Raw genomic sequence first — 21060 nt, 5'->3', positions numbered from 1 at the left:
TCGACTCGACTCCTAACTTTTCCCACTTGATGCCAACTTTTCCTTCTTCATCAATTTTTTTTAATTTTTTGTAGCATCTTCCATTTTTTCCGGCGTTGATTCTTCTTCTCTTTTTCTTTTTTTTTTCCATTTTTTCCATTTTTCTAGCACCTTCTCTTTTTTCCGACGTTGTTTCTTATTTTTCCCTTCTTCTTCCTCTTCTTTTTCATTTTCCAATGCTTTCCATTTTTCTAGCGTCATATTCTTCTTTTTTCTCCTTTTCTCCATCTACATCTCCTTCTTCTTCTTCTTCCTCCTCTGCCTCTTGTGAGTTGCAGCAATGTTTATCAGCGGTGGTGGAAATAAAATAAAGAAAAATTAGGGAAGAAGAGAGGATTTTGGTCTTTTTATCGTACGATCCCACTCTTCAATGCAAACAATATACATTGCCAGCCAGCTGAGTTTTTAGAAATATAAAACAATTTCTTCATAAATTACTCTGAAAATTAAAGAAATATTATTCACTTGCTTTTCATCCCTGCCTAGAGGTGCTTTTGTAGTATGTGCTTCCCTCTCCCTGACTAGGGAGCTGCTTTAGGATATAGTGGGGAGTAAATTTTCATGGCAATGCCAAGTAATCTCTAGGTGGCCGGATGCGACCAACGCTAGAGGGAATATCTCCGCTGAGAAATACAAGGACGGAGGAAATTTGGCTCAGGGATAGGTAGTCTGGTAGCACTGGAAAAATGATTCAAAGTCTACGTTAGATTTTTGGGTCAGTTTTTTTAATAGGCAAGCTGGGGTTATTTGGCCAATCAGTTCTCCAGTCATTGGCAGACTACCTATCACGCCCCGACCCCACTATGTAAATATTGCCTGGTTCTAAATCTTTTTATCATCCCCAGTTTTGTTTTCCAGCATCACAACCGTGCCCGACCCACTCCGTAGGGCCTCCCCCTTGGAGATGTTGAAAATATGTCTATTCAAGGAAAGGGAGAATCCACATATACTGCGCATAAATATTTTCTCTCTTTCTGATGTTGGATTTTACACTAGTATGTTTCGTTGAGTGCCCCGTGTTAGGTATAATGGCGGTGGCATTGGAGAAAAAAAAATTAAGCCTTTAGAAAGGGTAGTTTGGTCATTTAAGTGCATGGTTTTTATTTTAAAAAAGGAAGCCCCGTTTTGAAAGTGTTTTTCCCAAAATTAAAATACTCCAATTTTTTAGTCTACGTTAAGTGGGGCGGTCTAAAGTCAGAGCAACTGCCGCTAATAACGTAGAAATAATAATAAAAAACGACTAGTGTTCCTAATACCTGTAATAACATAAAAAATAATAAAAAACTACAAGTGTCCTTCTCCCGTAATTAACACGAAGTTCAAGGTCATTTCAACAGCACGCTAACCCAGTGAACCGACCAACTGCCCAACCGTCCTTCTCGTTCTCTCATGTCTCTTAGCTTCTCTGCCCGGTTCTTCCCCTGCCCACAAAAAAAATATATATTAAAAATTAAGGCTAATGATAATGGCACAACCATTTATTAATGATAATTGCACTAACTCAAATTGTCTTTTCAGTTTCAATCGGCTTGTGAGAGCTTTTAGGACCATTGACGGATGTTTAAATCATAAAAGACAATCCGAGTTAGTGTAATTATTAAAATATGGTAGTGCGAATATCAGTTATCAAAATAAAATAGATAAAAAGAAGAAGCCCATTTTCCATTCAGTTTCTGCAACTCTAAAACCAAATACTTTACTCTCAACTTCTTTAATGGAAGTCCAGCAACAGACTCTAATGCTCGATGTTGAACGTAATCCAACGGTCGTCCAAGCTCCGAAATGCGCCGACTATGAATCAACAGCTGCAGTGAAGTTGCAGAAGGTTTACAAAAGTTACCGCACCCGGCGCAAGTTAGCAGACTCCGCTGTTGTCGCGGAAGAGCTTTGGTATATGTCTCAATTTTCCCCACCTTGCTTGTTTTACTTCTGTTAAGAGTGTGAGATAGATGAGAGGAAGTTTTATTAGATTTGGTAAATACTAAATACACAGTTATGTATATTAGGATTATGTTTTCAAATTTCAATGCTAAATTTATCTTTTCTTCCTGGATGCGCCGGCATAGAGTTCGCAACTAGTGTCAGGATTAGATTTAGTCAATTTGAGCTGGGTAGATCCTTTCTTTCACCTTCTTCATGTAAATTTTCTAAAGGGTTCATTAGCCGACCCCAACTAGTTTGGGACAAAGGCTCAGTTGAGTTGAGTTGAGTATGCGCGGCATAGACTCAGAGAGTAGTGGAATAAGAAGTCAATAGGGAGGAGACAAGCATTGGACTTGCATTAGATGAAATCTTTAGAAGAGAGAACTTGTTTCAAAACATGGATGCGGGTCAAAACAGGGTCGAAGAAAATCCTAGTTGACTCGGCACGACAAGGGCGAGTAATACTCGGTTGACGCGGTAATAATTCGGGAGACTCAAAGGAGTAGGGCAAGCTATGGAACACGGACAAGGGAAAAGGGAGTAGACTCAGAGGAGTCCGTGATGACGGAGGAGAGTTTTAAAACTACGGAAGAAACTACATAGGGGCCGTTTGGACTTTGGATACCCACAAGATTTAGATTTGGATTTCTCACATTTGCAGTTGAGATTTGGAACTGGGTCGGATCCTTCGATTTGCAAAATCAGCTACAACAGTGGAAAAAAAATCTGATCTTCAAATCTTTTCTGCGAGACATTATTTGGAAATCCATATGTGCGGCAATTACCTTCACCCTCGCTCCCTCCCTCTCTTACAACATGGGCATGAGGATGATTGATGTATTTTGTATCCAAAACTTAAATCCAAATCCAAATACAAAAACATGAGGTATCCAAACGTGGCCTTAGTTTATTCTTTGATAGTTGAAAACTTAATCTGATGATTGTAACTTCCCTATTTCGGATATTCACACCTTATTTGAGGAATAGTTTGAGATTTATGAATTTATTGAAAACTTTTTGGATGCTTATGGGACAGAGCCCTGTGGGCATGCGGTTGCTCCCACATCCCCAGCTTGTGCTCCTGGGTCGGGGGCATGAGATTCTCTTTTTGTTTGTTATTTTAAGATTCTTCATGTTTTTTGTGTGTTCTTGATACTTTTTTGAAGGTGGCAAGCAATTGATTTCGCTCGTCTGAATCATAGCACGATTTCTTTCTTCGATTACTTGAAACCGGAAACAGCAGCTTCGCGGTGGAGTCGAGTTTCTTTGAATGCTTCAAAGGCATGTTGTTTCAATCTGCTTATGATGAATTCAATGTAATTTAAGATAGTTTAGAAATCTGTAGATCTTATTCTTTCACGTAATTTGCTTTCAACAGGTTGGAAAGGGATTGTCCAAAGATCTGAGAGCAAAGATGTTGGCTTTTCAACATTGGATTGAAGCTGTAAGTCCAAAAATATATGAGATTTTGATTCTCTATGATCATTTCTTGAATTTAATTTGTAAGAAGATTTGGATTTGATTCAGTTGTAAAGGCTTGACTAATTTTTTTCTTTCATTATTCTTACCATAGATTGATCCAAGACATCGGTATGGACACAACTTACTTTTCTACGATGACGAATGGTGCAAATGCAATGCCCGCCAGCCCTTCTTCTACTGGTGAGTAAAGTAGGTTCTCTGCTTTTCACCAAACTGTCTTGTCTTGCACACAAAAAGGAGTTTCATCATTCATCGACATACTTATTGTAAACACTAGAGGTACTATGGCCACTTTAAACTCAGCATGATTAAACATCATAACTCTCCTTTTTAGCATAGGGTACAGACTGCAAACTCGAACTTTATTCAATATTCAAAACTACTCTTGTTAAGGGAAAAATTCGACACCCAATGGAGAACTGGCACGTGGCACTTGGAGGCTCAAAGGTGATAAGGGCACAAGGGTAATTTCACTATCTAGAAACCCTAGAAACCCCGAACCATCTTAGCGGGATAAACTTGGAAACCAATCCAGGAAACTCTCCCAATTAGGCAAGATTCCATGAAAGACAAGATTCCTTTAATGTCTTGGACTCTAGTCTATAAAAGGGGGATAGACCTGGAGGTCCGTATCTCATAATCACCCATTTTTTATTTCTCTCAGAGCTCACATCAGCTCGTATTATTGCCACATCTGACTTAGGCATTGGAGAGTCACTCCAGCCCTCTTTCCAAGGCTCTTCTGTTTTGGATATCAATTTTAATTGCATTGTTTCATTTAGCACGTTCCATCTTTAAAAGGCTTATTTATCCCAGTATCTGCAGGCTGGACATTGGAGATGGCAGAGATGTTGATCTCAAGGAATGCTCTAGATCATTGCTTCGACAACAGTGCGTTAAATACATGGGTCCTGTAAGTTACTTCTTGTTTTGGATATCAATTTTAATCTCCAAACACATTGACTCATGTAGGTCAAAACAGCATGTCTAATCTCTTTATCTTGCATAATTGGTCTGAATGGTCTATGTCTACTATATAGAAACCCTCTGGAATGTAATAAACCAGAACGTAATAAACCGATTAGAACTAGATCTGGAATTCCAAACATAACCGACTTAGACATATGTTTTTGTCTTATAAGGAACAACGTGTGATTTTATGTTTCAGTCTAGCTGTTGTATGATTTTACAATACAATTCGCTTTTCAGAACATTGCTCAAAATGTAACAACATTGACTCAAATTCAATTTCCAGAAATTGGCAGTTGGATTTGAGTATGTTTTATCTTATTTCATAGGAATGTGTTTTCTAAGCTCATGACAAACAATCAACTGGTCAAAGGAAAGAAAAATTAGAGGAATATTTACTCTTAATTCATCTTTCTAGTCAAATATCTTTTATAATTGCTCCGCCTTTTTGGATCGCAGCAATGGTAAATGGCAGACCAGGCTTGACAATGCTGCTGTTCCAATTCATGACCATAGTGGAATTGCTAGTTTCAGTGCTTGTGAATAGTAATATGTTTGGCATCTTGTTCAGTCAATGTTCAGTGTTCACTGTTTTCAGCACGAGAGAGAGTTTTATGAGTACATTCTAATCAAGGGGAAAATTGTGCACAAACAAACTGGAGAGTTTCTCGATACAAATACTGGATCTGAAAAGGACAAATGGATTTTTGTTATGTGCACCTCTAAAAAGCTTTATGCTGGTCAGGTAATAGTTAACAAACAAAATCACTTCTAGTTTTATAGTTTTCACTATGTTGAAATTTGGATATGCGGCACACCATTTAAGAGCTAAATTGTCTTTTTTATTGTTCTGCTTTCAGAAAAAGAAAGGGACATTTCATCATTCCAGCTTCCTTGCGGGAGGTGCTACATTAGCAGCTGGACAATTCATTGCAGAGAATGGGGTTATTAAGGTAATGTGTGAGGTCGATATTCAAAAGAAAAGCTAATAGTTTTTTTTTTTTTAATTGCAATGATTTTTTTGACATGCCAAAGGAATGCTTTATTCAGAAAAATAAACTACACATGGGGCAGAGGTTGGCCCACATACAATGAAATGGAGTTATAGGCCTCTTCCTCCCACAAATACAACAAACATCTGCTCGCCAATTGCCAGTTTTTCTTTTTAAGATATTAAGGGTGTTGATCTTCTGGTGGGTCACTGTCCATCATAAACATTGGACTGTAGGAGGGACAGCCTCTTTCCAATGCTTCACCAATCAAAAGGTACCAGTCTCCCTTCACCAAGTAAAGGAAGACAGATAGAATGGAGAAGGCACCTTTGGGATCAGTGGCGAGAATAATAACAATCCAACCAATTTCATGAATAACATGTGACCACTTAACCAACAAAACTACTAACCAATTTCATGAATAAAATGTGACCACATAACCAACAAAACTACTTATCAAATTTCTTATATCTGAACAACACAACTACAGAGATAAATAACCGACTAATTTCCTCATCTTTGAAATTGAATCAGCAGGACCAAAACCATACTTCTCGACCCCCGAATCTCTCGTAGTAGTCCATAAAAGCGGTGCCCATCTCACTCACTAACATGCGAGGATCACCATCATTTTGGCATTTTAGTGTGTGGCCCACATTGGTGGGACCCACTTTAAAGAAAATGTCGGTTTTCCTATTTCACTCTGTGTTGTATCTACAAAGGGAGTCTTAGGGATAAATCCCAAGTGTTTTGAAACTCTAAAACACGTGAGTGGTAGAGGTGTGGAAGGACACAAATTCGTGTGTTCCAAAATCTATAAATATGGGTTGCATTTGATGGGAACAACACTCATACGTTATAGCTAAAGTTCCATCATAAAGAAGGTCCCTGATCTGAGAGGAAAACTGTGCCTGCGATTCCATCGATCGAGCCTTAAGGTCTTATTAAAATTAGAAGAACACTCATCCATTGTCAGCGTGTTTGTGATTCATTAAAGCTAGAGGGGTTCGTGATCTTTGAATCTAATCGCCTTGGTCGGAGTTAAGTTCCGCATTAAATTTCAAATTAAATAAAGTCTAACACATCAATCCACAAGCCCTCCAAAATTTAACCCTCTCTCCCCTTTCCAATCTAATACCTAATAAAGTGTAAAAAAAATCTCTTCGGCACTACAAACTGATCACGTTGCACATGAGCTTTAACCATACATACCTCTCTTGCTTCCGAACTTCAGACTCCTTCACATATTTGCCCATGATAATTCTTCTCTATAGAGCATCCCTATCCTGTCACAATCTCTAGAGCCACTTTCGAAGAAATACAGAATTCCTTGTCCACATGACCCATTTTCGTCCTAGTTTTGCAAGTGATTTCCCATTTTACCTAGCATTATAATCTCTTCCTTCCTCCCCACCACATGACTCGTTGGAATTTTTCGATCCTCTTAGGCAGCATTTCTTCTGATTTGTCTATCTTTTTATCAATATGCTCTAATGCTGGGCCCACTGCATCTTGGAAGGAATACCAAAGCCAAGAGGTAAGCCAAGGTCGGGAAAGAGGAGTCTCTTCATTCTACATCCGAAGGCTTTCACTAACTTGGTCACTCTATTCCTCTTCATATAGACACCCACCATAAAACTTTTCCCATCATAAATGGGAAATGATATCAGTGCTGCAATGTTTTGATATTTCCGCTCAAGTTTCTTGTTTTTTAGTATTTAAAGGGCGGGCTGCCGAAAGGTTATTACAGACTTAAAGTTCCCGAAAAGCTCTCACAAGCCCTTTAAATACTAAAAGACAAGAAACTTGAGCGGAAATATCAAAACATTGCAGCGCTGATATCATTTCCCTTTATCTTGGCCATGGGCATTTCCTCAAAGTTCTCAAACTACTGTAAAACACATGTGAAGCATAGTTTTAAATTTCCACCACAACCGACATGAAACGAATGAAATATTTCAATTTCCATCCCCACCGTAACACATACTGAAAATGAAACGCATAGCGAAACCAAAACCTTAGTTTATAAGTGGTATACTATACCTGTATGGGTTACAAATTATTTATATGAATTACATGTGAAATCCGGTCCTTCATGAAAATTTTCCAAAGGATTCTTTAGCCGACCCCAACTAGTTTGGGACAAGGCTTAGTTGAGTTGAGTTGAGTTGCACGTGAAATCCAGTGTATGTATTATGTATAAATATTTATGAAATGTGAAATGTGATATGTACTAAATTATTAGATATGGGCGACAACGCATATCGCTAGGTATTCGATATTGTTAAACCATTATAGGTGGGTTTTTTTCCCTTATTTGATGCATTTTGAGTGTGTATGTGTACTTATTCTGGCACTTCTTGGAGTTTCATCTTAAATGTCCATCGTTTGCTTATATTTCCATATGTTTCTATATTTTACAGGATTTCCACCAAAAATTTCTTTCGAAACCGAAATGTTTCCATTTCTATCATGGCCGAAACACATACTGAAACCAAAACTTGAAACGTTGAACTGAGGTTTCACACTTGCTTCACAGAGTCCTCACAAATGAGAACCGTGTCATCCGCAAAATTTAAATGGGAAACTAATACCCCACTCTTCCCAGTAGAGAATCCCTCAACCAACAGTAACTCCTCGGCCATATAAATCAACCTACTTAGGGCTTCACCAACTAAAGCAGATAGAAAAAGGGAAAGTGGATCACCTTGCCTCTAATAGAGCACTAAAAGAAACCGACTGCTTTCCCATTGACTAATATGGAGAAGTAGGCAAAAGAGATAAATCCATATTCTCCAACGACCACCAAAACCCGTCCTCTCCATAAGATAGTTGACAAATTCCTATTCCACCAAATCATATGCTTTCTCTGTTAGAGTCAAGCAAGGTTGCTTGAAGCAGTACACCTTGGGTATCTAGTTTGGAATACCTAGTCTGCTGCCTCCAGCCCCTATATAGAGAGATACACTAGGGTTATTGACTGGTTAATGGACTCTAGCCAATGTAGGCCCACTACACCGGTCCATTATCTTATTGGGCTTATATTAGAACATACATGGGTTATATTATATACCCAACATTCTCAATATCCACCTTGTAATTGAAGAATTATGATATTTTACTAATTTCTGAATATATTACAATGGATCTCAAGGTGTGCTTATATAGAGCACATACAAGATAAACATAGAAAGAAATAAACATAACCAAGGCAAGAAATAATTCTAGAAATCCTACCTACTAAGATTAGCCTAATTGCTAAGGTATCTACATAATCTAGCCAGGTTACCCCACTCAACCCAATTGCCTAATCTAGCACCATGGTCATCCAACGGTGTGAATTCAACATAATCTGATTGTGAGATCTCACATATTCTAACATGCCCCCTCAAACGTATGTGGATTGAAAAATCAACATACGTTTGATTACAATGAAATTCCCCAATAAGAAAATAAAATTTTCTCCCCATAAGAAAATAGAATCTTTTGATTTGAAGAGCATTGCTGAAGATTGATGATGACTATCCCTTGATGTTGTTGCCGATGATAACCGATATTGAATGCCGAAGAAGACGTCGCTTGTTGATGTGTCGCGAAGAGGGCTTAAAAGCTAATAGATCATAGCCTCAAAGGAGCTAGATGATACTCAAGCCTTGATGGGCGAGTAGAAATGGATCACTAAATTGGACAAGATAGACAAATGCCAGAATGAGCAAGAATGAGCCATGATAGGCAAGAATGGGCCACGATAGGCGAAAAATCCTGGGTCAGTAAGTACCGATCCTCATGGAACTTGACTCTCTCAGGCACGAACCTCAAAGAATGGAGGCCCCTCAACTAAGTAGAGTAATCAATTTTAGGCACGTACCTCGAAGAAGTACCTCAACTGAAATAGGACAAAGAAAAAGGGATGGGGAAGGGAAAAAAACAATAACAAGCGGCTCAGATGACAAATATCGGGACAATGCGTGAAAAACAATGCATATATCAAATATGGGGTCTTGAAAAAAAAATGAGTGCATTAAAAATACTAGGGGAAATATAGAAAATGAAATTGATGGGTGCATGAATCAAAAGACTGGATTTTGAAATACCAAAAGAAGGTGTGCAATTATGGAGATGGAGAATGGCATATCAAGGAAAACAAAAGGAACGAAAACCTAGGGCAGATACTGCAACCTAAGAATAGGGAAAGAAAAGCTAAGGAAGAAGAGGTAGGATTGGCGCAACTAGTAGAAGTGTTGATTATGGGTGCAATGCCCGACGGACGGCTAGATAGGCGGTCCGTCGGAGGACGCACTCACGGATGTTGTGATCGGCAGGTCGCTTGGATCGACCGCTCTGATACCATGTAATAACCCCCTTTCAATCTTCTTGCTATGAGCTTTGCAAGAATCTTATACAAACTCCCACTATGGGACTAAAATATTATTTTATCTTCATCGTCTCATCCTTCTTCAGAATGAGAGTGATGAATGTGACACTACAATGTTTGCAGATGTTTCCACTTTCAGAAAACTCTGCAAGCATCCTATTTATGTCAGATTTCACAAGGTCCCAAATTTCCTAAAGGGACGCAAAAGTGAAACCATCTGGGCATGGGGCTTTATCCATATCCAGCTCAAAGATCACCTCTCACCTCCTCTTCAAATGGGTTCCATTACAATATAACATAGAACACTGTTGGCGGTACCGCTTCTTGATGGTAGTGATGTTGCACTTAAAACTAGCTGAACTTTTGTTCTCATCAGGATGTGTTTGATGACATATTGAACCATGCCTTCTGGAAAACTGATTGGGTATCTGTACTTGGTATTTCTGTTTGGTGGGCAGTTGGATAGAGATGAGTTTAAGTGGATACTTTATGCTAGCAATTGGCTATCATGAATTGTTTAATAAAGGTCAATTATATTAGGCGAGCCTGGTAATGCCTATAGGAGGTCTCAGTGCCATGGGAGATCATGCCGATGCACCACAGCTGGGACGTGTCAAAGAGACCTTAATGGTAACTAGTTTTAAGCATTGGTGTAATGCCTATAGGAGGTCTCAGTGCCATGGGAGATCATGCCGATGCACCACAGCTGTGACGTGTCAAAGAGACCTTAATGGTAACTAGTTTTAAGAATTGGTTTATTTGTGGCATTTCGAGGCAGGCATTAAGTGTACAAAGTCTCTTGGACACAAAAATACAAAATACCTTCATCTACATAAAGACGCGCGAATTCTTACAATTTCGTATTTAGTAACCGAATGTTATTCTCAGTGTACTTACAATTTCTACAATTTCTAATTGTCCAGATTACAAAGATAAACTAAAATTGATTCCAAAATACTTCCTTTGGTTGCATTTTATATGGGTTTCTAGTGGATATTACCATCCGTGAAACTGTCTTGAATCTTCAATTCCTATAGCTTATCCTCCGACTCTTCTTTTGTGGCAGTGTATCTGGGCTTACAGCGGACATTACCGTCCAACCGATGAGAATCTCAAGGTTTTCTCTACCTTCCTTGAAGAGAATGGAGTCAACCTTGATAAAGTTCAGGTATGTAGCTCTTTTTGATCTTTTAAAAGTTTATTCTGGTTTTTTCTTGCATCCTATGATCCATACTCGTACCACATTAAGGCCCTGTTCGTTTGAGATTATGCCAACCGATTGTGAGTCCAAAACCAATTATTGGACTGAATATTAAATGTAAATTTGAGTCCAATAATTGGTTTTGGACTCACAATCGGTTGGAATAATCTTAAATGAACAGGGCCTAACTTGTGCGCTCTTAGCTCTAATAACAACAATTGATTTTGATGATGTGTCTATAATTCTTGAATTGATATAGATTTGTGCATCATCTAATGAAGACTATTATGAGGATGGCAAAACAATTCCAGAGGAAAAGAAGACCGAATTCCCAACAGATCCGGAAACTACGCGACATGAGATCTCTGACGAAGTTGCAAAATTCGTAACATCAGAACAATCTAAAGCTACCCAAATTGAAGCAACACTAGTTGATGAAATTAGAGTTTGCTACAAAAGTACTTTATCTTGTGGTCTTCAAAGCCCAATAATAGCCGTGGTGCCTCCGTCAGCATTATTGCAGAGGATCAATTCGTTGACGGCATTGAATTCATACCAGTTGGGGCATCAATTGCCCTCAAAATGGTCAACAGGAGCTGGTCCAAGAATTGGATGTGTCAAAGACTATCCTTTGGAACTAAGGCTAAAAGCTCTGGAGATTGTGAACCTCTCACCAATGGCCCCTCCCACTTCCTCAGTGTCCAGGCAGCCCTCCACGTGTATGATTCCCCTAAGTTCCATGTCACCCACATTCAGTTGCATGCCCAATATCCATAGTGCTGATGTGATCTTGGATGTCTAGATGAATTACCATGGTCCCATCTGACTCTCAGCATTCAGCTACTGCCTCGTGGATGTTTTCTCCTAATCACCTCTATGTAAATTCCTTGTACTGTTTTTCTTCCTAGTTTGGAAAATCTCACTGAAAATCGAGAGAATGTTCCTTGTTCATTCTCAATATCTTAAAGTTATTGGAAAGTGCTTATTTAAATGCAATCCAAGGAATTTCAATTCCAAAGTGTTCTGTTCATCCCCTCACCATCCTAGAGCACAAGGCAGAATAACAGACAGTCAAATGTCTAACCATCTGAACCTGCAATTCTGTACTTCGCTGATCGAATCAATGTTTAAATTGTCGGAATGAAATGGAAGTAGAATCATGTAACAGTGAGCTTCTACTGCAGATGTCTCTTAGTTTCCAAAACTGTCTGAAGTGTTTAAGAACAGTTAGGATTCTGAAAAGGCAGTGGTGACCCGAGTAGTAGAAAATTCATGAAGCCAATTGCATAGGTGTGATCTATGTAGTGATAACTTCCAAGTGAGACATGTGAAAGAGATCTCCAACAAAGGAAGATTGTCCAGGATTGTTAACGGGCCTGTGCATAAGGAGCAGAGAATAGATGCTATTCCAGATTCTATTCACATTCTTATGCTGGAGCAGCATATAGACAAATCAGGAAAAAGTCTATTATTGTTGGATCTCTTGAACTTGGTGAGCCAAAATTTTGTAAATCTGCTGAAGATGATGGAATAAAAAGTGGAGCGGTGTCATTGCAACATGAGAAAGATTGTCTGAAAGAGATGTCAACTTTGTTACATGGATTCTTTTGAATGGGTGAAGTACCCATGTCCAACACATCTCAGATTCCAATACTTGAGGATCCGCGGTGATGCTTTTAGGTATCTTTTAATTGTCTTTTCTAGGATACTTTTACCGAACTTTACAATTACCGCATGTTTTGAGTTTTATAATATTATATTTACTTCAATAAAATTAAAAATATTTTGGTAAATCCACTAATCTTTCTTTATAGGTTTGCTGAATCGAACATTCGATACCCGTACTGATGCAACATCGGGCATCAACCATCCCAGAGTTGCTGGATGTTCAGACATTGAGTGACCCTATTGAGCTACATGCACAGAATGAGGTCCAACTGCCTAAGGAGAAAAAAATGGAGGAGGCACATTGTGTGTTACATATGATGATAATGTTAGAATTTTTAAACAAAATAATAAAAAGATTTGAAAAATCAAAGATGCTTTTTCTTTTTGTTTAAAAAAATTTGGAGGGAAGATTCAAATTATGTTTCCCTCTCTTGTTTTAAAGCAAAAGACTTTTGCATATGTGGGGACTTGAACCCAAGACCTTGGTGAGTGTGCTTGTGGTGTGTTTTCAAAACCAAAACCGTTTTTGTCTTTTAATGGTAATTAAGAGAGAAACGTTTATGTCTTTTAATGGTAATTAAGAGAGAAACGTTTTTGTCTTTTAATGGTGTTTAAAAGAGAAACATTTTTGTCTTTTAATGGTAATTAAGAGAGAAACGTTTTTTTCTTTTAATGGTGATTAAAAGAGAAACGTTTTTTGTCTTTTAATGGTGATTAAGAGAGAAACGTTTTTTGTCTTTTAATGGTGATTAAAAGAGAAACGTTTTGGTCTTTTAATGGTGATTAATTATCCTCCAACAGTCATATTCTCATCTATAAAAAGAAGAGAACAGCACCATTGGAGGATATAGTTTTTTACAGAAAAAAATATCAAAGTTTCTGCTTGTCTTCTTCCTTTCCTCCGTTCTGATCTGAGCACAGTTCTACGGTGATTCTGGGTGGACCAGTCAGCGAGTGCACGTGGACTGGAGCCAACTTTGGCTGTTTTATCTTGGAGCATCGGTTCGCGGATCCCGGTTTGCACCGGTAGGGGGCGGATACGATTCTTAAGGAGAGTGACCAGTGGCACGACTCAGCCTTCGATCTGTTTTACAGAAACGTTTTCTACAAAAGCTAAGTACTGATTTATTTACATTTCTAATTTCTGGATTCAATCAAGCCATATATCAGACCCTACTGGACAACATATAATTTGTCCAACAATCTTAAGAATCGTATTTTTCAAATCTGATCATATGGCTTCTGATAATCCGAACCCAACTTCTGTTGATACCATCTCTGTTGAGAATTCCAATCCAACGGTTGTTCGCACCTCTGTTGTGAACAGAATTCTCAACATCATTCCAGATTTTTCCAAGATCGAACGCCTTACTGGATTGAACTATAAAAGATGGAAACAACAGATCTTGTTTGCTCTACAACAAATTGGTGCCGCTTTTGTTCTTACACAATCAAAACCATATGAAGATTCTGCTGATTTTGAAAACTGGAATAATGCTGATTATATTTGCAAGAACCATCTCTTGAATGGTTTGTCAAATGACCTTTATAACGTATACTATTCATTTGAACATGCTGCTGATCTTTGGAATGCATTGGTAACTAAATATGATTTAGAGGATGTTCGAAATAGGAAATATGTGATAGGGAATTTTTTAGACTTTGCTATGGAAGATGGGAAACCTATATCTGCTCAAATAGATGAGTATCAGTTCCTAATTGGAGAATTGGCTAAGGAAGGTATGAAGTTACCTGACACATTCGTGGCTGGTTCTCTTATTGAGAAACTGCCTTTGTCTTGGAAAGATTTTAAAATCGGAATGAAACACAAGACAAAAGAATGGACCTTAGACCAAGTAGTTGTTCGGATTAAAATCGAAGAGAAAAACAGACTAAAATATAAGCAACAAAATGCCAAAGAGTATACCTCTAAGGCAAACATTGTTGAGACTAAGAATGATGGGTCTAAGAATCTGAAACCGAAGAAAGAAAAGAACTTCAAGAAATTTGGACCCAAAAAGAAAGGAGTCTGTTTTGAATGTGGAAAACCCGGACACTACAAGAAGGACTGCCGACACCGAAAGACTGGTTCGTCCAGTGCCAAGGTTAATTTAACCGAGGCAGATGTGATTGCAGCGGTTGTGACTGAGGTAAATTTGGTGGAAAATCCAAAGGAGTGGGTTCTGGATACTGGTGCTACCAAGCACATTTGTGGAAACCGAAACTCCTTCTACAACTACACCTTAGTTAAGGAAGGGGATCAAGTTTTCATGGGGAACTCACAGACCTCAAAAGTCGTTGGTAAAGGCAAGGTCTTGCTGAAGTTAACTTCAGGGAAAGTACTTACACTTCAAGAGGTGCTGCATGTGCCGGATATATGGCGTAACTTGGTGTCTGGTGTGATCTTGAACAAGAATGGACTAAAGCTCACTTTTGAAGCAGACAAGGCAATCATTAGCAAAAATAATGTATTTGTAGGGAAGGGCTACAATGCAAATGGTTTATTTGTTCTTAATGTACTTGAAATCCTGAATGAAAAATTATCATCTTCTTCTGCTTACATTGTTGAATCCTTTGATATTTGGCATGGTAGATTAGGACATAGAAGTGCATCTTACATTAAAAGACTTTGTAATTTAGGTTTAATAAATGAAAAAATTGAACCTAGTAAAGAAATATGTGTTGAAACAAAATTTACAAAGAAACCTCACTTTAGTGTTGAAAGAAAATCTGACTTATTAGAGTTAATTCATAGTGATCTAGCTGATTTTAGAAATCTTGAATCTAGAGGAGGTAAAAGGTACTATGTGACCTTTATAGATGATTACTCTAGATACACTAAAGTATATCTTCTTAGAACTAAAGATGAGGCTGGACAAGCCTTTATCAAATATAAAAATGAAGTGGAAAATCAGTTAGATAGAAGAATTAAAAGACTTAGAACAGATAGAGGTACAGAATACTCTATAACTAAGTTCTGTGATGATAATAGTATTATCCATGAAACCACAGCCCCGTACCAACCTGAATCAAATGGTATAGCAGAACGAATGAACAGAACATTAAAGGATATGTTTAATGCTATGTTGATAAGTTCTGGTTTACCCTTGAACTTGTGGGGGGAAGCACTTCTTTCAGCTTGTTATATATATAACAGGATACCTCCAAAGAAAAAAGGTCAAATACCATATGATCTCTGGCATAACAAAATGCCTAGTTTATCTCATTTGAAAGTTTGGGGTTGTTTGGCTAAGGTTGGAATACTAGAACCTAAGAAAAGAAAACTAGGACCTAAAACATGTGATTGTGTATTCATAGGATATGCTCAAAATAGTACAGCCTATAGATTTCTAGTTTTGAAATCAGTTGAAAATATCCTTGAATATAACACTATAATTGAATCTAGGGATGTTGAGTTCTTTGAACATCACTTCCCTATGAAGAAAGAAATTCCTAAAGAACCTAGTAATGATTCAAGAAATCAACCTGAAACTGAAAATGAATTGGATTCTGAGTTTCAAGAACTCAGAAGAAGTAAAAGACAAAGAAAAGAAACAAATCTAGGAGATGGGATGTTCACCTATCTAATAGATAAAGATCCTGTAACTTACTCTGAAGCTGTAACATCTCCAGATGCTGTATTTTGGAAAGAAGCTATTAAAAGTAAATTAGATTCCATAATAGAAAATCACACTTGGGAACTAGTGGACCTTCCACCTGGAACAAAAGCACTAGATAGCAAGTGGATATTTAAAAAGAAGCTAAGACCTGATGGGACAATTGACATGTTTAAAGCAAGACTAGTAGCTAAAGGCTTTAGACAGAAAAATGAGATAGATTATTTTGATACCTATTCTCCTGTTGCTAGGTTGTCCACCATTAGGATATTATTAGCTATAGCTTCTATTCATAAATTGGTAATACATCAAATGGATGTAAAAACAGCTTTCTTAAATGGAGATTTAGAAGAAGAAATTTACATTAAACAACCTGAAGGATTCATTGTGTCTGGTCATGAAAACAAAGTTTGTAAACTAATTAAGTCACTGTATGGTTTGAAACAAGCACCTAAACAGTGGAATGACAAATTTGATAGTGTCTTAATTACAAATGGGTATAAGATAAATGAATCCGACAAATGTGTTTATAGTAAGTTTAATGGGGATAAAGGTGTAATACTTTGTGTATATGTAGATGATATACTAATTATTGGTACTAATTTGGACATAGTAAAATCTACTAAGAGATTTTTAATGTCAAATTTTGAAACCAAAGATATGGGTGAAGCTGATGTAATCTTAGGGATGAAGATCATCAGAAAAGAAAATGAAATAATATTATCTCAGTCTCATTATGTAGAGAGCATTCTAAGGAAATTTGGACAATATGATAGTTCACCTGCAAAGACACCTTTAGATTGTCAGGTACACCTAAAGAAAAACAAAGGTGAGTTGGTATCCCAAAAGGAATACTCAAGTATTATAGGTTCAGTGTCATATTTAATGAACTGTACTAGACCTGACATTGCACTAGCAGTTGGAAAACTCAGTCAACACACACATAGACCAGGACATGAACACTGGCGGGCTTTGACTAGGTTGTTGAGGTACTTAAAAGGTATAATAAATTTTGGACTGCATTTTAGGGGGTTTCATGCTGTCTTAGAAGGCTATAGTGATGCGAATTGGATCTCTGATTCAAGAGATTCAGTGTCTACCAGTGGATATGTATTCACCCTTGGTGGTGGTGCGACTTCTTGGAAATCGCTTAAACAAACTTGTAGTACAAGTTCCACTATGGAAGCAGAATTTATAGCCTTAGCCCTAGCAGGAGCTGAAGCCGAATGGCTCAGGAATTTTATGGCAGATGTGCCTTTATGGCCAAGGCCGGTTCCCTCAGTGTCTTTACACTGTGATAGTCAAGCTGCTTTAGCCAAGGCCAAAAGTAAGACCTATAATGGCAAAAGAAGGCATATACGCCTGAGGCATAATTTGGTAAAGCAATACTTGAGTGAGGGAACAATAGCACTCGACTTTGTAAGGTCGGAGAGGAATCTGGCAGATCCTCTGACAAAACCACAGATAAACAAGGTGGTTTATGAGACATCGCAAGGAATGGGGTTAAAGCTCGTGGCATGAATCATTAGTGATGGACACCCAACCAATGTGAAAGGAGATCCCTGGAATTTGGTTCAATGGGTACTAACAAGTCACCGGATGGTTTGTTAACACTATCACCCCCTACTCCTAGATGCAAAATGATGAAAGATAGTGTTCACTGCAAATGAGAGAGGATGAGTTATAGACTCTTAATCATATCATAACCTGTATTGGGTGGTATGTTACTTGCAGTGCATACTTGATGACTGACCTAAGTGAATGTGGAGGTAAGGCCGCTTCCTATGAGAATTTAACGAGTAATTCTCTAAAACATTCATGAGAACCAAGAGGGGAACAAGGTCAAAATGTTCCAAAACTGTGAATGAATCACCAAGGAATCGAATGTAGAGTGTGGATAACAGGTTAGTCAGTTACACCCACGAGGAAAGGTTGAAGGAGTCTAACTCTACCCGTACTCGGTAACGTAATCTGTTTATCCTAAATATCGGTTGAAGTCCAAAAGACACCGGTATGAATCCACTCTATTTTCTAATGTGCTCAGATACTTCCGTTTTCAATTTTCAACTGTATTTTGAATCTTGTGGGGATTGTTAGAATTTTTAAACAAAATAATAAAAAGATTTGAAAAATCAAAGATGCTTTTTCTTTTTGTTTAAAAAAATTTGGAGGGAATATTCAAATTATGTTTCCCTCTCTTGTTTTAAAGCAAAAGACTTTTGCATATGTGGGGACTTGAACCCAAGACCTTGGTGAGTGTGCTTGTGGTGTGTTTTCAAAACCAAAACCGTTTTTGTCTTTTAATGGTAATTAAGAGAGAAACGTTTATGTCTTTTAATGGTAATTAAGAGAGAAACGTTTTTGTCTTTTAATGGTGATTAAAAGAGAAACGTTTTTGTCTTTTAATGGTAATTAAGAGAGAAACGTTTTTTTTCTTTTAATGGTGATTAAAAGAGAAAACGTTTTTTGTCTTTTAATGGTGATTAAGAGAGAAACGTTTTTTGTCTTTTAATGGTGATTAAAAGAGAAACGTTTTGGTCTTTTAATGGTGATTAATTATCCTCCAACAGTCATATTCTCATCTATAAAAAGAAGAGAACAGCACCATTGGAGGATATAGTTTTTTACAGAAGAAATATCAAAGTTTCTGCTTGTCTTCTTCCTTTCCTCCGTTCTGATCTGAGCACAGTTCTACGGTGATTCTGGGTGGACCAGTCAGCGAGTGCACGTGGACTGGAGCCAACTTTGGCTGTTTTATCTTGGAGCATCGGTTCGCCGATCCCGGTTTGCACCGGTAGGGGGCGGATACGATTCTTAAGGAGAGTGACCAGTGGCACGACTCAGCCTTCTTCTTCTCGATCTGTTTTACATAAACGTTTTCTACAAAAGCTAAGTACTGATTTATTTACATTTCTAATTTCTGGATTCAATCAAGCCATATATCAGACCCTACTGGACAACATATAATTTGTCCAACAGATAATAAGCTTCCAAGTAAAACATGTGAAAGACTGAGCCTTCCATCAAATGAGGATTGTCTGGGATTATTAAGGCCCTGTTTGATTCAGATTCTGAAAACCGATGGCAGGGGACCCAACTGATTAGTGGACCAAAATTATTTAGGCCCAGTTCGTTTGAGATTGTGGCAACCGATTTTCAGTCACTCAAATTTAAACATAATTTTGTGTCAAATAAGCGGTTTGGCACTCACAATTGGTTGCCATAATCTTAAACGAACAGCTCCTTAATTTTGAGCCAATAATCGGTTGGGTCCCCCACGATCGGTTGTCAGAATCTAAATCGAAAAGGGCCTTAATACAGATGATTCTGTGCACAATGAGAAGATGGATGCTATAGATGATTATAATGAGTCTTACGATGAATGGAAGATCTGCTTGTTGATTGCCTACTCTCTGTTGCAAACAGAAACTTTCATTGATTACAACACTATTGGCTGGCCAATGTTTTCTTACCTGCAATTGGTATTATATTCTTAAGGTGTTGTCATTGCAGTTCCTTTTCATCTACACACTCCGGACACTCTCAACCAGTGAGAAATCAAATGAAAAGTGAAAGCAGACAGTAAGCTGTTTAGAAAAGAGAAAGTGTGGGAAACAAAATACTCTAAAGAAAATAACCAAAAAAATGTGTGGGAAGCATCACATGAAACATTTAATAAGCCTCATTGGAAGAGAGGGGTTTAGTTGGTTGAGGAAGGATTAATGTAGGTAAGGATTAAAAGTAGTAAAGATGACTTCTCCACTGATTAGAAATCCCCCAATGATGTGGGCCCACCCCTGTTTTTGCACTCGAGCGCAGCGCAGAAACCCTTTACTCATTTTATTTTTACTTTTTTGGGTTTATATCGTGAAAAAACAATAAAAATAAAATTATTTGAAAATATATAATTCAAGAAACATTTATATATATATATATATATATATATATATATATATATATATATATATATATATATATATATATATATAGAGAGAGAGAGAGAGAGAGAGAGAACATTTCCTACACACTTGTGTAGGTAAGTTACCTACGCACTACCTTAAAATACAGTGGGGGCCCACATTGTTTGGGTGATCCAAACAATTCATTTGAATGGTCTTCACATAGATAGGGTGTCTACAAAAAATCAGATCCATAGGATCATCCTAACCATTCAAACTATGGAGGTAAAAAATAGACTAATTTGTGAAGGTTTATACACGTCCATTTTACCTCCACAAATCGTAGGGTTGGGATGATCCTATGGATCTGATTTTTTGTGGACACCCTATCTATGTGAGGACCATTCAAATGAATTGTTTGGATCACCCAAACAATGTGGGCCCCCACTGTATTGTATTTTAAGGTAGTGCGTAGGTAACTTACCTATACAAGTGTGTAGGAAATGTTTTCTCATATTTTTATATATGTAAAATCATGGCAATGTTGTAGCAGTATTTTTTGTGGTAAATGATAAAAATGAAGAGGTACATAACTTATCTACTCCGTGGTACAGTGGGGGCCACATTGTTTGGGTGATCCAAAGCATTCATTTGATGGGCCCTCACATAAATGGGTTGTGCCAAAAAATCAGCTCCATAGGATCATCCCAACCCTTCGATTTGTCGAGGCAACACTAGCAGGTAAGAAATCAGATCTCCATTTAATAAGATTTTGCCAATGCAAATTTGTCTTATATTTTAGTTTCATTGGGTTTTATTTGAGGTGCAACTCTATCATGACAAATTACTGTGCTGAAAAAGAGATCCATCCAATTATGTGTCAATTTGTTCAGGA

The 21060-nt window shown here is 37.7% G+C and overlaps 1 protein-coding gene across 3 annotated transcripts; it reads left to right on the top strand.

Annotated features, from left to right (window-relative positions):
* Positions 1–269: 269 nt before the first annotated feature.
* LOC143863739 (IQ domain-containing protein IQM3-like) lies at positions 270–13174 on the top strand. 3 transcript variants are annotated; one of them, XM_077374499.1, is made up of 10 exons: positions 270–1929; positions 3165–3243; positions 3341–3406; positions 3536–3624; positions 4261–4357; positions 5012–5158; positions 5274–5366; positions 10847–10948; positions 11241–12661; positions 12796–13174. In XM_077374499.1, exons 1-9 carry the CDS (start codon positions 1754–1756, stop codon positions 11781–11783), a joined length of 1392 nt encoding a protein of 463 aa, XP_077230614.1. In that variant the 5' UTR covers positions 270–1753; the 3' UTR covers positions 11784–12661; positions 12796–13174. The 3 variants fall into 3 exon arrangements, with proteins under 3 accessions (XP_077230614.1, XP_077230612.1, XP_077230613.1); XM_077374497.1 differs by having other exon boundaries at positions 3129–3243; XM_077374498.1 differs by having other exon boundaries at positions 271–1929; positions 3129–3243; positions 4270–4357.
* Positions 13175–21060: the final 7886 nt, after the last annotated feature.

The sequence above is a fragment of the Tasmannia lanceolata genome, unplaced genomic scaffold (genome assembly GCF_043159265.1).
Source record: "Tasmannia lanceolata isolate RefF3 unplaced genomic scaffold, GAP_Taslan_0.1 ptg000044l, whole genome shotgun sequence".
NCBI lineage: Eukaryota > Viridiplantae > Streptophyta > Magnoliopsida > Canellales > Winteraceae > Tasmannia > Tasmannia lanceolata.
Note: the sequence above shows the minus strand (reverse complement) of the source record. Positions and strands in the feature narration are given on the sequence as shown.